Source organism: Mesoplodon mirus, assembly GCF_964341445.2.
Source record: "Mesoplodon mirus genome assembly, chromosome: 17".
Lineage (NCBI taxonomy): Eukaryota > Metazoa > Chordata > Mammalia > Artiodactyla > Ziphiidae > Mesoplodon > Mesoplodon mirus.
In genome coordinates, this window is record NC_138993.1 from 32,547,694 (window position 1) to 32,564,599 (window position 16,906).

Sequence of the window (16,906 nt, forward strand, 5' to 3'; positions counted from 1 at the left end):
TTGGAAACAAAACATTGGTACTTGGAAAACAGCAGGTGCTCAATAACCATTTTTTAAATGAAAACGTTTAATAGGTAAAGATTAAGCTGGAGACCAGAGCTCTTAATGTATGGCCATACCTGTCAAATAAATAAACCCCTAATTCAACTTAGTTTCTAGCAATAGCCAATATAAGACTGAAGAAGGTTAAAATTGTTTCAATCAAATCTTCACTGAGCACTTTCTATGTGCTAAAAGCACTGTGCCTGGTAAGGAGAGGTATATAAGACGTATGAAATTCCTGGTCTCATGCCCACCATTAATTTACAGCCGAGAGAACACACTGAAAGTGGTAAAATATGGAAAAATTGTAAAGATAAAATTGAAATAACAGAGATTCTTTGTTCACTCTTCATACTCCTTACTTAAACCTCATTTTCATGTCTCTCAGCAGGTAGGGTCTTTTTATTTTAAATACTTATACTGTCAAGGATCTTTATCATACTGTAGCCAAACTTCAGAAACATCCGGAATATCAGAATATCAAAAAAAGTATTTTATATATCATTAACCTCCAATCATAGTTTTTCATTCTGGCCCTCTAGCCCTTTGTCTATATTTTATACACACACACACACACACATATATGCATACATATATATGTGTGTGTGTATATATATATATACATGTATATGTATATATAGAGAGGGCTAGAAGATATATATATTTATGCATAAATAAGCATTCATTATACAATAAGAAATCAAAACTAATCTACCTTAGACTCTTGCAGCTCAGAAATTCTGATTCTATGACTGTTCAGACATTTTATAACAATTCCTACTTAAAATTTTTCAAGAATATGCTGGACTAAAAGTTCTAAAAACTGATTTATCAAGACACCTATTGTAGTGTGGCTAGATACAGGGCACCCAGTTAAATCTGGAATTCTGGGAAAACAACAAATAATTTTTTAGCGTAACTACGTCTAAAACCCAGATTTTACTGGACGTCCTATTTTTTTATTTGCTAAATCTGACAATGCTAACCTCCTATAGGCTCCTATAAAGATACCAATTCCAATAAAGGAAATAATAAATTAATGGTATTTCTTGTATATCAAACAGGAATGAACCAATATATATGTACAATACAAAAATTCAGAGTGAAACTCAGCCCCATTAAATTGACAGTTTCTGATGACTGTTCTCTTTGAAAAACGCCTTAAGTTTTTAAAAATTCTAAGAAAAAAAAAAGAATGACTTTTTTAAAAGTCCACAGGCTATATATCACTCAGTAATAAACACAAAAGGTACTATTGAGACTGTATTTCCACACGCATATAAAAATTATGTATTCAATTTTTACCTTGAGAAGTTATTGAGGTAGACCACCTATTTACTCAGAGGCACCATGAAGTACTGCATAAAAGTGGCAGATCATGGCATCTGTTTAATTCAGTAATATGCCCTCATGTTCAGACAGACGAATTACCTCACGGGATTACTCGTCAAAGACACGCGGAGGGACTCCAGGCATGTGAAGAGCCTCTCATCTGCAGACTCCATCTTCAGTTCATGGATGAATTCCTGAGGTGAGATCTGTCGACTACTCTTAACACTTCCCTGTAAAATAAGTTAAAAAATTTTAATTCATGTTGTGTGAAGACTATCCATTAAACTAGTAACTACATTAATCCCACCTTTCAGATTAACAGCAGCACACAGCTACTCTGAGTAGCATTATTTTGAGAGGATAATTTCCTTACCTCTGCCCATAAATCTATAAATTCATAATCCATGGTATCCACAAAAGAGAGCAACATAATATCAAAAGGTTTTCAAATTAAAATAATTGCTTTGTCAAATGCAGACTATCATGGAAAACATAGAAAAGATCTGAAAATATACCAATGTGTTTTAGGCACATGCAAAATAAAAACCAAAACTTAGTACAAGAATGATCCTATTAAAATTAATATTCCAAGCAACACAGAAAAAGCTGTAAATCATTAAGCACCTAGTTCTAGGCAATACAGACACAGAGACTGTCAAAACCTAAGTCTGGAAGGAGAAACGCAAGCAAGGAAACAGTATTATTCAGAGCAGTCTAATTCCTCTAACATGCCACCAAGGGACCAAAGGAGGAACCACCCAACTTGGCAGAACGGACAAGGGAAGCCAAGGGGAAGGTAAGTAAGAGCTAGGGAGGCAAAGACTTAGACAAGAATACCTTTCAGACTAAAACATCACACAAAAGCACACACCCAAAAAGAAAAATAGCACATACAACTGTAGATGCCAGGTCCTGGAATGGTAGAGCACCGCCACACAAACAGCTTTTCCAGGGGGTTTGGAAGGATCACACTGGGAGCAGTATGAAATACGTATGAGAAGAGCTGGAGTTCATTCATTATTCAACAAACATTAATTCCCTACTAAGTGCCTGTCGCTGTGCTAAGTGCTGAAAAAAGACCAGTGAACAAGAGACAAAGATACCTACCTGCACGGAGCTTTATTCTCCACGGGGAAGAATAAAGAATGACAGACAATAAATGTAAAATAATTAACATACATCTCACTGTAGTGTTAAGTGCTATAGAGAAAAACAAAAACAGGAGGAGGAATAAGCAGCATTAGGAGATGGGATGAAATTTCAAATAGGGTGGTCGAAGAAAAAAGAAAGGCTCACAGAAAAGACTCTGAAGGCCTCAAACCTGAATGTTAGAATAAAGGTTTGAAGGAGGTGAGAGCTCTAAACATGCAGATATCTGGAAAAAATTTGTGATGGAGGGGACTGCAGGCCTTACAGGCCACCAAAGAACTTGACTTTTACTCTGAGATCAGAAGCGTCAGAAGCAGAAAGACCTGTTGAGAAGGTACGTGTATAGTCCAGATGGGAAATGATGAGGATGCCCAACTAATAATAAACTCCAGAATTATATCTATTTAAATTACAGATTACAAATCTAATGGGAAGAAAAGGAACTGTACATGCCCAAAAGCAGCTAAGTTGGGATGGTAGGAAATTAGATGCATTTTTTCATTTCTTTTTATTTTTATTAATTTGCTACAATGTTGCACAAGGAAACATTGCCAGTAATGCAAAACAAATTAGCCCTGGGAAACAGGTGATTTTCATCAATAGCAAGTCATAATTTACTAGAGAAAAATATGCCATTCCATGAAATGGGAGCTAACTGAATCCACATTCTATGGGGTCCTTACAGCAAAGTTCCTAAAGAGATGAGTTCAGGCATCCAAAAACCCTAACAATGCTTTAATTTGCTTTAATGACCCAGAATAGGGCACTTAATAAACGGAATGTCCCCATTAATAAAGTCTTCCAGCTATTATAACTTCCATGTTGGTCAAATCAACATGTTGGTCCCCCTAAAATTGGGAACAAGAGAAGAAATGTCAGCTCTCACCATTCCTATTCAGTATTGTAGTGAAGGTCCTAGATAGTGCAGTAAGGCAGTAGCAACGACAGACACACAGATTAGAAAGGAAGAAGTAGATATGTCTATTAGCAAATGAGATGATTATCTACATGAATTTAGCAAACTCACAGAATAAAATTCAATATAGAAAAACAAATTTTTTTCTAACTACTACCAGCAATTAGAAAATAAAACTTTTAAATATATTATTTTCTAACAGCATCAAAAAAATACAAAATCATTGGGAAAATTTTTAACAAAAGAAGGGAAATATCTATACACTGAAAACTATAAAACATTGTGGAGAGAAAAATGACCTAAATAAATGAAGATGCTATACCATGTTCCTGGATCAGATGACTCAATATCAAGAAATCCATTAATAAATACATTTAAAAAATAATAATTTATAGATTCAATATAATCACCATCAATGTTCCAGCAAGCTTTTTTGAAGAAATTGAGAAGCAGGTTCTAAAATTAATATGGAAATGCAGAGAACCTACAATAGAACAATTTTGAAAAAGAATAAAGTTGGGGGCTTACTTTATCTGATTTCAAGACTTACTGAAAAGCTACAGTAATCGAAGTAGAATTAATGGAACATTAACAGAACAGAAGAGAGTACAGAAATATATTGAATCTATGTAGTCAATGATTCTCAACAAAGATCTCAATGTAATTCAATGGGGTAAGAAGAATCTTTTCAACAACTGGTGTTAGAATAATTGAATATCCACATGAAAGAATGTGAACCTAAATTCTAGACCTAAATGTAAAAGCTAAAATTATAAAATGTCTAGAAGAACACATAGTGAAAATCTTCACAACCCTGAGGAAGGCAAAGGTTTCTTAGGATACAAAAGCACTAACTATAAAGTTGGATTTCATCAAAATGTAAACCTTCCACTTTTCAAAAGGCTCTTTTTTTAATTAGGATAGCTTCATTAAGAAAATGAAAGGTAAGCCACAGACTGAGAAAACATTGCAATACATGTCAAGAACTGTGCAGAGGCTGAGATTTTACCCTACATACAAGCTAAGTTAGCCTGTTACTATTCCATGAATTCTGACAGAAAACACAAGACTCCTCAGTTAGAGACAAAAGGAGTCTATTATACATGTTGGTTCCCTAACCCACCACCCCACAGGGATGATGCAGAGATCCCTGATGAATGATGGATACCTACACATGCAGTGGACTGTATAACAAGGAGAGAACACTGAGCTTGGGGGAATCACCACTTTTAAGTGAACAGTAACAAACCCACTCATTATCCACAGAGATATAACTTCATCTCTATAGTTGATTCACTGTAAACGCAGTCCTGAGAAATGACCTGGATAAAGAATGGTCAGGCCTTGCATGTTGGCATAACCAGAAAGAATATACAGGGATATTCAGGGCCCATGGTAGACTGTCTCTCCCAACGATAAATACATCTCATAAGCAGCAGTCCCCAACGTTTTTGGCGCCAGGGACCAGTTTCGTGGAAGACAATTTTTCCACAGACAGAGGGGCTTGGTGGGATGGTTCAGGCAGTAATGCAAGTGATGGGGAGCGGCAGATGAAGTTTCACTCGCTTGCCTACCTCCTGTTGTGTGGCCCGGTTCCTAACAGCTCTGGGGTTGGGGACCCCTTTCATAAAGGATTTCTATTCAAACCATTTAATGAACTCCTACAATTCAATAGTAATAAGACAAACAGTCCATTTAAAAACGTGAATAACAGACTTTGCAAAAGAAGATGTATGAATGGCCAATAAGCACATGAAATGACGTTCAAGATCATTTGTCATCAGAGAAATGCAAAATAAAAACAAAAACAAAATAATGCTACATACCTCCTGGAATGGTGAGGGTGTGAAGCACCTGGAACTCTCCTACACAACTAGTGGAGATGTAAAATGGTACCACCACTTATAAAACAGTTTAGAGATTTTTTTTTTTTTTTTTTTTTTTGCGGTACAGGGGCCTCTCACTGTTGTGGCCTCTCCCGTTGCGGAGCACAGGCTCCGGACGCGCAAGCTCAGCGGCCATGGCTCATGGGCCCAGCCGCTCCGCGGCATGTGGGATCTTCCCAGACCGGGGCAGGAACCCGTGTCCCCTGCATCGGCAGGCAGACTCTCAACCACTGCGCCACCAGGGAAGCCCCTAGAGATTCCTTTTAAAGTTAAATATACACTGACTCAGCAAGTGCACAACTAGGTGTTAAGCAGGAGGGGAAAAAATCCATACAACATTCAGAACAGCTTTATTCATAAAAGCCAAAGACTGGGAACAATGCAAGCATTCATCAACAAGTTGTTGTATATCCATACAATGGAATACTATGCAACAATAAAAAATTTCACTACTGATAATGCAACAAGATAGATGAATCCAAATGCTATGCTGAGTTAAAGAAGTCAAACCAAAAAATAGAACATGATGTATGGTTCCCTTTATAGGAAAGACCGAGACCAATCTGTCAATCTTTTCTCTGGGGCCACTCTGGTTCAAGACATAGAAGCTGATCTGTTAATTATCTGTGTGTTTGATTAGAAAATGAAGGTAAACGCAGACAACATCTTAAATGGGGCAGCAAGTAGACTTTCCCAATAAACACTGGGAAAAACAGAATAAACTTACTGGCAAAAAAATAATTCTTTATTTCAACCATATTAGGTTTTTCCAGTTTGAAACATTTACTGTGTAAAGGCCTCTGCATTTTCACCTGAGATTCCTGCCTTAACACCCTCCCCTCTTACCCAAACCCTCAGCATCACTACTATGCAGGTTCCTCGTGCTGGCTACTCCCAGACATCAGTTAGATCTGGGCCAAAACTAACTTCCTGGAAGGACTTTTTTATAAGCCACACAAACTGAGTCCCCCCACCCCACCTATGGATTCCTTTTTCAAAACACTCACCACTCTGTATTATAATAACTTTAATTGCTATTTATTGCTTAAAGGATATATTGAGTACCTACTGTGTGCCGACACTGTTTATATGATGTGGCTACACTGGTGAAATAAAAGTCAAAGATGACTCCCAGGTTTGGGGCCTAAGCGAAAATGTAGTGCTAACTACTTAAATGGGAAAGGTGGAAGAAAAAGAATGAATAATAGAGGAAGCAGCTATTTAAAAGTCATAAGTTTGATCAAATGACATTTTTTTCTGTCTAGGAAAATAAAATCTGAGCAGAGACCAAAATAAAGAAAAGCAGGGAACATGGGCATTCTGGAAGAAGGGTATTTCAAGCAAACAGAAGAGCAAATACAAAGCCCTAAGGTAGGAATGAACTTGGCATATTTGAAGGAGAGCAAGAAAATTCATCTAAATCCCAGTGAGTGTGACAAAGAGTTACAGATGACAAGGACAGATAAGACAGGCAGACATCTAATCCTGGAAGCAGGGGCTGACAAACCACAGCCAAATGTTTTTGTATGACTTGAGCTAAGAATGGTTTTCACGTTTTGAAATCTTATAAAAAAGAAGAGGAAGAGGAGGAGAAGGTGGAGGAGAAAGAAGAGAAAGAAACAGCAGCAGAAACAACTGAAAGCATACATAACACCCTAGCCTAAAATGCTTAGGATCTGGCCATTTAAGAAAAAGTTTACTGGCCCCTGATAAGGTCTTAAAAACCATGGTAGAGACTTTAGGTTTTATTCTAAGTGGATGGAAAAACATGCATAGAAATTATCAGATAGAACAAACATTTTTAGAAGATTATTCTAACTACTGTGTGGCACCAGACTCTAAGTGGCAAAACATGAAACAAGGAAACAAATTAGAAGCCTTCTACATTGTCTGGTCAAGAGTTGACAGCAGCCTAGTATAGGACGCCAGTGATGGGAGGCATAGATTTGCTCAATATGAAGGAAGATCTGATCAGATGTACTGATAGTTTGGATGTGAGGGGTGAGGTGTGAAAGAATTAAAATTCAAAGATAATGACAAAGCTTTTGGTCTCAACAACTAAGGGAATGGTGTCACCATCTACTGATTACTGTGACCCTGACAAGGGCAGCTTGAATGGTGGATTGGAAATAAGCCTGATCAGAAATTCAAGGGAGAAAGCAAGAAGAATGGACAACTCTTTTGAGACGATTCTGTAAATGGGAGCAAAGAACAAGAGCAGTAGCTAGAAAGGAACCTGCGGTGTGATTTGGGGTGTTGGGGGGAAAACCACAACATGCTTGCATGCTGATGGGAATAACCAAGCAAAGAGGAAGAAACTGATGATGCAAAGCATAGGTATAGATGCAGGAAAACAAACAAGTGAACAACAACAAAAAACCCTTGAGTAGGTGACAGAGGATGTGACCTACTATACAAGAGGAAGGATTGACCTTACACAATTGCAGGGAAAGTGGATCATTCTAAGAAGAGCAAAAGCAGAATCTAAGGGAACAGATTCAGGTAGCTTGTTAGATCTGGTGACCAGGAAGTAAGGTATGGCAGTTCTATTCTGATTACATCAACAGTCTCAGTGATAGAAGCGGCAATATAATCAGCTAAAAGTGAGGATGCAAAGCTAAAGGTATGAGAGGAGATATGAAATCATTTTCAGAAAGTACAAAAGCACGCTGACAAAGGCCACGTGGTAGAATATCTGTTAACGTATCTGTTAAAGGCTCGCTTTGTCAACTGTGGTCACTCAGAAAACACTAGTCAGTGTGGCTGTGTGCTTCCTCCCAGATGTATGCTGTGCTGACGTGCAAATGCAGAGGAGGTGGGAAGTTCCATTTAACCAAGGGCAGAGTTTATATGAACAGAGAGGCAAATGAACTGAAGATTTATGTAAGATAACAAAGGACTGTGTGTCTAAGGTCAATAAGACAAGAAGTAAGAGCATGGTGAGGGTGGGGAGGAGATGGACATGAAAAAATGGTAGAGTCAACAGATTAGCAGTTCTAAAAGGGTTACAGAATTCTTAAAGTCAGAATGTTAAGTAAGTAAGTAGGTCAGGACAGGAAGTTGGTAAACGATATTTAGAGGTGGTATTTTATCAATATTATCCAAGGTAATGGGTGGGTGAGATTGGGTGGAAAAACAAAGATTGTTGGGAGTGATTAAGTCAAGGAAATAAGAGGGTGGAATATTAGATTGATCATCTACGTGAATGATCAAGTCAGGAAAGATGATGATAGTGGAGGGAGCAGGAAGAAAAGCAATAAGCTAGGTCAGCAAACCTCCTGGGAATAGTCAGCACCTCTGTGTGGTATCATCTTCTCCATTAGAACACATCTACTAGGGCAGCGTCTGATTCCGGGAGCCTAATTCAGCACTGCGTCACCAGTCCCTGGTAAAGTGCCTAGCATTCAATGAATGAATGAGGTTATAAAATGGAAGGCACATGTAGACTAAGGATTACAACAAGAAAGGAGAGGCAGATAAGTCACACCAAAAAAAAATTCTGAAGAATGAATGCTTAGCTAGAAAGGACTATTTCGATTTAAAGACATAGGAAATAGACCAGATAATTGGGAGATTAGTTTTCAGCACCATTTCCCCTCTTTTATTATATTACTATCAAAATACAGGTACAAAAGAAAGGAAATTGAGGGGAGAAAATATTATGTTACATGAGTAATCAGAAATACTCCTTTTAAACACAGCCCTTCCAGTGTTTCTTTCATTTTACATAACTTCAAAGGAAGCAGGCAGCCAGGAAGAGGAGGATACTCATGTCTGCGTATTTCTAAGTCCATTAGCCATGAAGATGAAAATAGTTAGAAAGCTTTATCCCCTGTGGTATCAAAACACATTAGCGAGAGAAGGATGTCCGCCTGACATCACAAAAATTAGAATGATATTTATCCAACATAGTTTTTAAACCTTTTTTAATCCCTTAGTAAATTTTACTCTAAAATACCATATGCAGAATAAAAAGAAAAGTACATACACTACTCTTGTCATATTTTTTATTAAAAAATATTCTAAGGTACAAAAAGTAATATACCCTTTCACAACTTATTTCCCTTACCTGTTCTATTTCTCTAAAATCAAACATTCATTCTTTTGCTATGTAAGTATTAAAGGTAATAGTAACCATTTCCTTTGACCTATCTTAGAGCAGATTCATTTGTACCAGCCTCGATGCCTGCATTTCATCTCGGTTTAGATGTAAGACTTATTCAGCATATCTCTTCATTATTCTGTCTCATTTATTTGTTTGCAGAGTAATTTGGAATACCATTTCTATGACAAATTAAAAATACTGTATTGTATTTTGTTTTGTTGTATTTCCAAGTTACTAGTGAAAATTACTAAAGAGCTGACTTTCTTTCCTTTTTCAAATAACTGAATTATTTCTATACAACGATGGAGAATCCACCACTTAATGATGACCTGATTTTTAAAATAATAAAAGTAAAAAGCTAAATCTAGGAAGTCTGCATGCTCTGCAGGAAGCCAACACAGCATAGTGCCCATGTGGGTGAGGACAATGGCCTTTTAGTCCCTAGTAGAGTGTTTAACACATGGTAGGTTGCTTTAAGCAAAACTTTGCCTACATTATCTGAGACATCACAGAATTCAGGAACTGTAGACTTAAAATACTATTCCAATCACTGTAAACTATCACTCAACTTGTTAAATCATATCTTATTCCTCTCAGAAAGTAGGTAGCCTATACCAGAATTCACCATGCTGCATCTCCAACTGCAGGGAATTGTTTAGTTTTTTTATTACACCTAAACCTATCAAGAAAAATCAGCATTTCTTAACATGAAGACCCAAAATATAGCCTCTAGAGATTAAAAACTTAAAATATTGGGGGACTGTAAGAACAGATTGAAGATTTAAGTGCTTTTTGTATGAAGATATGAAGAGTTACTAGACTCAAGATCCTTCTCCATGACATTCACTTTGTAATTTTCAGCAGGTTAACTTCAGAATAAAAAAATATTCCATAAACATAAAGCCAAAATAGTCAAAACACCTAAGTTCTCATATTAATGAGTATGTGTACTCTTGCATGGGTGTGTATATGTCTATCTCTATGTCTGTTTATTTATGTCAGTAACAAATTAACTGCCTCAGATTCTCTTTAGCATTGCAATTCCCAAATTCTTGGTGCCTATTCAGATGATGAGACTTCTGAAGATAAATAAGATGATATGAAATATGGAGACTATTTAAAGAAAAAGTTTGCATTGATAATGACAACATTTTAAGAAAACAGCAGAGTCAGCACTGTACAAAAAAGGGGTGGCACAGTTGCTATCAAGGGGGTAATTAAAATCTAAATTACTATCATGTATATTGTTATTAAAATGCATTGTGACAATTTCCTTGCATTTTTCAAATGATTTCTAGCATCTCTAATGTTACTGATCAAAAGAAACACCAACCTGTCATTGCAGTATGAATTACTTGTTTTCAGAACATTTGTGATCCCAATACATCTCCACTGCCAATAAAACCTGTCATTCAGAGAAGATATTATGCTATTATGCTATATTATGACATTATGATATTAAGATATTGTTTCATAGTAGAAACAATGAGCGATGAAAAGTACTGCAGAAAGGAGCATTCACTAACAAAATTAAGTTTAGCAAAGAACTCCCTTAAAGAGTTATTTTTTTCCATAAGCATTTAATGAACACCATTATGAACCAAAAATTCTGCCTATAATTTTGAAAGCTGCTTTTAGTGTATAGTAAAAATACCATACGTTAAAAGTTTAGAATTACCAAGTACATTTTACAAAGAAACATGATAAAATACAGAAGATCTACTGCTCTTCCCCCTTTCAGTTTCTAAAATATCTTTATAGAGAAAAAAAAAACTGATTGATCCCATACTAATTTTAGTCATTAAGAAATTAGCTTGAATAAATAATAAAAGAAATTCAACACACTATATTTCTCTTATTATCCATCAATACCTAACTAGCATCGATTTCCCTTCCATTCACAAGGAAAGCTTTCCTTTGCTGGCCCATTGCCTTCAAAAGACACATGACTGTTTAGACAATTTTATGTATTTAAAAAGTGTTGCTCCAACTGCTGAATGCATTATAACATTTCCACCTGCTTACCATGATCAGAACTAAGGTGTTCTTTAGCTTTTAAGCCTCAAAAGGGATATACCATAAGAGTTAACAGTCATCTGCTTCTACCAGAGAATAGTTACTGAATAAACCACGGTGAGCCACACCCCACAAACACACTGCAAAAACTATAGCACCACACACCGTGAACACATAGCATGAAATACAACATGCAGTTATAAAGAATGAAGATAGCACTATGAACTGACATGGCATGCTTATCAGGACATATTTTGAAGCGGAAAAATTATAAAAGAATATCTATAGTATAATACTTTGTATATTATAAAAGAGAAATAAGAAAACATACATATATCTGTTTATTTGTACAGGAAGACACAGGAAGGAATAACCAGGAACTAATGAGACTATCCCTTCTGGGATGAAAGGGAACATGGTAGATAAGATGGGGGAGTAGGACACCTGAGAGAAAGGACGGTAAGTGACAAGTCTCAGAATATACCTTTTTGTATAGTTCAGATTTTTGGAACTATGGTGATGTTTCATATACTCATAAATAAAAAAAATCAAGAGCAATGGGAAGAAAATCCTAAAATGAAATGAATCCAAATACAAATGGATTTCAAATGGATAGTAATGGCAGAGAAATAAGCAAGAATATGAAATTTGAAGGTGTAGTTTTGGGAGGGGGTGTATTTAGATAGAGAGAGAGAGATAGAGAGATACATAGATAGATAAAGATAGGGAATGAAATATATGTAAGATCCATGTCTGCATACACATATCATGTGTTTTCCACATATGGATATACATATATTATATATGCATACATTATACATACATATATGCAATATCCAAATATGCACACAACTATATATGTGTCATACATACAAGCATATACATATATGTATGTACGTCTACATGCACATACATACACGTGTTTATGTCCTAGCTTTGTCTGAAGGGCCTAGAAGTAAAGCCATCCTATTAGTAGAAGACCTAGCACCCAGATAATGATTTTTAAATTGCATTCTCCACAAAAAAGGATAAGGGCTAGGACAGAACAAGATGATCTTGGAAGATTTTACGCAAGATAGTCAGGAAGTGCTCAAAGAATGAAGGGGATATGCTGAAGGACAGAAGAAGCAGCTTGAAAGGGCTCCTATTGGTCAAATATAAAGGGGGGTAGGGGATGTAGAGTGACTGCTTAAAAGACATGTGGTCTCCTTTGGGGTTGATGAAAATGTTCTGGAACTAGATGGTAGCAATGGTTGCACAACACTGTGAAGATAATAAATGCCAATGAATTGTACACTATAAAATGGTTAAAATGATGAATTTTATGTTACCACAATAAACTTTTTAAAAATGTATAAAACAGAAAAAAATAAATTTGTTGTGTTAGAAGTCAGAACAGGAAATATCTTGGGGAGGAGGAAGGGGAATGACTGGGACACTGGAGCTTTCTAGCGCAGTCCTAGTTCTCCAGCTGAGTCCGGATTACATGGGTGCATTTACTCTGTAATAGTTTATCTAGCACTACACTAAAGATATGTGGACTCTATGAATGTAGAGTACTAAAAAGCCTTTTTCAAATTTGCTAATTTTGATGCCTTATGCTATTTCTAAGGTTAGATAGGTACATGCAAATGGAATTCCTTTTAAATCTTTAATTTACATTTAAAAAACATGCCATTTAGGAGAAGCTTCAAGAAGGCAGAAGAGTAAGACATGGAGATCACCTTCCTCCCCACAAATACATCAAACATACATCTGCATGTGGAACAACTGCTACAGAACACCTACTGAACGCTGGCAGAAGACCTCAGACTTCCCCAAAGGCAAGAAAATCCCCATGTACCTGGGTAGGGCAAACAAAAAAGAAAAAACAGAGACAAAAGAATAGGGACGGCTGGGCCTCCCTGGTGGCGCAGTGGTTGAGAGTCCGCCTGCCGATGCAGGGGATACGGGTTCGTGCCCCGGTCTGGGAGGATCCCATATGCCGCGGAGCGGCTGGGCCCGTGAGCCATGGCCGCTGGGCCTGCGCATCCGGAGCCTGTGCTCCGCAACGGGGGAGGCCACAACAGTGAGAGGCCCGCATACCGCAAAAAAAAAAAAAAAAAAAAAAAAAAGAATAGGGACGGGGGCTTCCCTGGTGGTGCAGTGACTGGAAGTCCGCCTGCCGATGCAAGGGACACGGGTTCGTGCCCCAGTCTGGGAGGATCCCACATGCCGTGGAGCGGCTGGGGCCGTGGGCCATGGCCACTGGGCCTGGGCGTGCAGAGCCTGTGTTCCGCAATGGGAGAGGCCTGCGTACCACAAAAAAAAAAAAAAAAAGAAGAATAGGGACAGGACCTGCACCAGTGGGAGGGAGCTGTGAAGGAGGAAAGGTTTCTACACAATAGGAAACCACTTTGCAGGCGGAGACTGCGGTGGTGGAGGGGGGAACCTTCGGAGCCACGGAGGAGAGCACAACAGGGGTGCAGAGGGCAAAGCGGAGAGATTCCCGCACAGAGGATCGGTGCCGACCAGCACTCACCAGCCCGAGAGGCTCGTCTGCTCACCCGACGGGACGGGTGGGGGCTGGGAGATGAGGCTCAGGCTTCGCAGGTCAGATTCCAGGGAGAGGACTAGGGTTGGCTGCGTGAACACAGCCTGAAGGGGCCTACTGCACCACAGCTAGCCAGGAGAGAGTACGAGAAAAAGTCTGGAGCTGCCGAAGAGGCAAGACACTTTTTCCTCCCTCGTTGTTTCCTGGTGCGCGAAGAGAGGGGATTAAGAGCGCAGACCCCAGAGATGGGCATGGGACGCTAAGGCTGCTGCTGCCACCACCAAAAAGCCTGTGTGCAAGCAAGCACAGGTCACTCCCCACACCTCCCCTCCCAGGAGCCTGTGTAGCCCACCACTGCCAGGGTCCCGTGATCCAGGGACAACTTCCCCAGGAGAACTCACAGCACGCCTCACACTGGTGCAACATCATGCTGGCCTCTGCCGCCACAGGCTCACCCCACATCCGTACCCCTCCCTCCCCACGGCCTGAGTGAGAGAGAGCCCCCGAAACAGCTGCTCCTTTAACCCCATCCTGTCTGAGTGAATAACAGACACCCTCAGGTGACCTACACACAGACACAGGCCCAAATCCAAAGCTGAACCTCAGGTGCTGTGCGAACAAAGAAGAGAAAGTGAAATCTTTCCCAGCAGCATCAGAGGCAGCGGATTAAATCTCCAGAATCAACTTGATGTATCCCGCATCTGTGGAACACCTGAATAGACAATGAATCATCCCAAATTGAGGAGGTGGACTTTGGGAGCAATGATATGTATACTTTTTCCCTCTTCCTCTTTTTGTGAGTATGTATCTGTATGCTTCTGTGTGTGAGTTTGTCTGTAAAGCTTTGCTATTACCATTTCTCCTAGGGTTCTGTCTCTCCGTTTCTTTCTTCAATTACTTTTTAAAAATATTTTTTAATAATTTTTTTACTTTAATAACTTTATTTTATTTTATCTTCTTCTTTCTTTCTTTCTGTTTTTTTCTTCCTTTTATTCTGAGCCATGGGGATGACAGGCTCTTGGTGCTCCAGCCAGGCATCAGGGCTGTGCCACTGAGGTGACAGAACCAAGTTCAGCACACTGGTCCACAAGAGACCTCCCAACTCCACGGAATATCAAACGGTGAAAATCTCCCAGAGATCTCCACCTCAACACCAAGACGCACCTCCACTCAACAACTAGCAAGCTACAGTGCTGGACACCCTATGCCAAACAATTAGCAAGACAGGAACACAACCCCATCCATTAGTAGAAAGGCTGCCTAAAATCATAAAAAGGCCACAGAAACCCCAAAACACACCACCAGACGAGGACTTGCCCACAAGAAAGACAAGATGCACCCTCATCCACCAGAAACCATGCACTAGTCCCCTCCACCAGGAAGCCTACAACACGAACTGAACCACATTAAACTACTGGGGACAGACATCAGAAACAACGGGAACTACAAACTTACAGCCTGCAAAAAGGAGACCCCAAACACAGTAAGATAAGCAAAATGAGGAGACAGAGAAATACACAGCAGATAAAGGAGCAAGGCAAAAACACGCCAGACCTAACAAATGAAGAGGAAATAGGCAGTCTACCTGAAGAAGAATTCAGAAAAATGATAGTAAAGATGATCCAAAATCTTGGAAATAAACGGAGAAAATACAAGAAACGTTAAACGAGGACCTAGAAGAACTAAAGAGCAAACAAACAGTGATGAACAGCACAATAAATGAAATTTAAAATTCTCTAGAAGGGAACAATGGCAGAATAACTGAGGCAGAATAACAGATAAGTGACCGGGAAGATAAAATTGTGGAAATAACTACTGCAGAGCAGAATAAAGAAAAAAGAATGAAAAGAATTGAGGACAGTCTCAGAGACCACAGGGACAACATTAAACGCACCAACATTTGAATTATAGGGGTCCCAGAAGAAGAGAAAAAGAAAGGGACTGAGAAAATATTTGAAGAGATTATAGTTGAAAACTTCCCTAATATGGGAAAGGAAACAGTTAATCAAGTACAGGAAGCACAGAGATTCCCATATAGGATAAATCCAAGGAGAAACATGCCAACACACATATTAATCAAACTATCAAATATGAAATACAAAGAAAAAATATTAAAAGCAGCAAGGGAAAAACAACAAACAACACATACGGGAATCCCCATAAGCTTAACAGCTGATCTTCCAGCAGAAACTATGCAAGCCAGAAGGGAGTGGCAGGACATATTTAAAGTGATGAAGGAGAAAAACCTACAACTAAGATTACTTTACCCAGCAAGGATCTCATTCAGATTTGACGGAAAAATTAAAACTTACACAGACAAGCAAAACCTAAAAGAATTCAGCACCACCAAATCAGCTCTACAACAAATGCTAAAGGAACTTCTCTAGGCAGGAAACACAAGAGAAGGAAAAGACCTACAATAACAAACCCAAAACAATTAAGAAAATGGGAATAGGAACATACATATCAATAATTACCTTAAATGTAAATAGATCAAATGCTCCAACCAAAAGACACAGACTGGCTAAATGGACACAAAAACAAGACCGGTATACATGTTGTCTATAAGGGACCCACTTCAGACCCAGGGGCATATACAGACTGAAAATGAGGGGATGGAAAAAGATATTCCATGCAAATGGAAATCAGAAGAAAGCTGGAGTAGCAATTGTCATATCACACACAGTAGACTTTAAAACAAAGACTATTACCAGAGACAAAGAAAGAAACTACATAATGATCAAGGGATCAATTCAAGAAAAAGATATAACAATTGTAAATATTTACAAAGCCAACAATAGGAGCACCTCAATACATAACGTAAATACTAACAGCCATAAATGGTGAAATCAACAGTAACACAATCATAGTAGGGGACTTTAACAACCCACTTTCACCAATGAACAGATCATCCAAAATGAAAATAA

The 16,906-nt window shown here is 38.5% G+C and overlaps 1 protein-coding gene across 1 annotated transcript in view; it reads right to left on the reverse strand.

Annotated features, from left to right (window-relative positions):
- Positions 1-16,906, reverse strand: part of DIAPH3 (diaphanous related formin 3) — a 542,576-nt gene that overhangs the window by 413,560 nt on the left and 112,110 nt on the right. Inside the window, exon 5 of the mRNA XM_082601893.1 lies at positions 1,474-1,604. Within this exon, the coding sequence (XP_082458019.1) occupies positions 1,474-1,604 (131 nt within the window). The remainder of the gene's footprint in view (positions 1-1,473; positions 1,605-16,906) is intronic.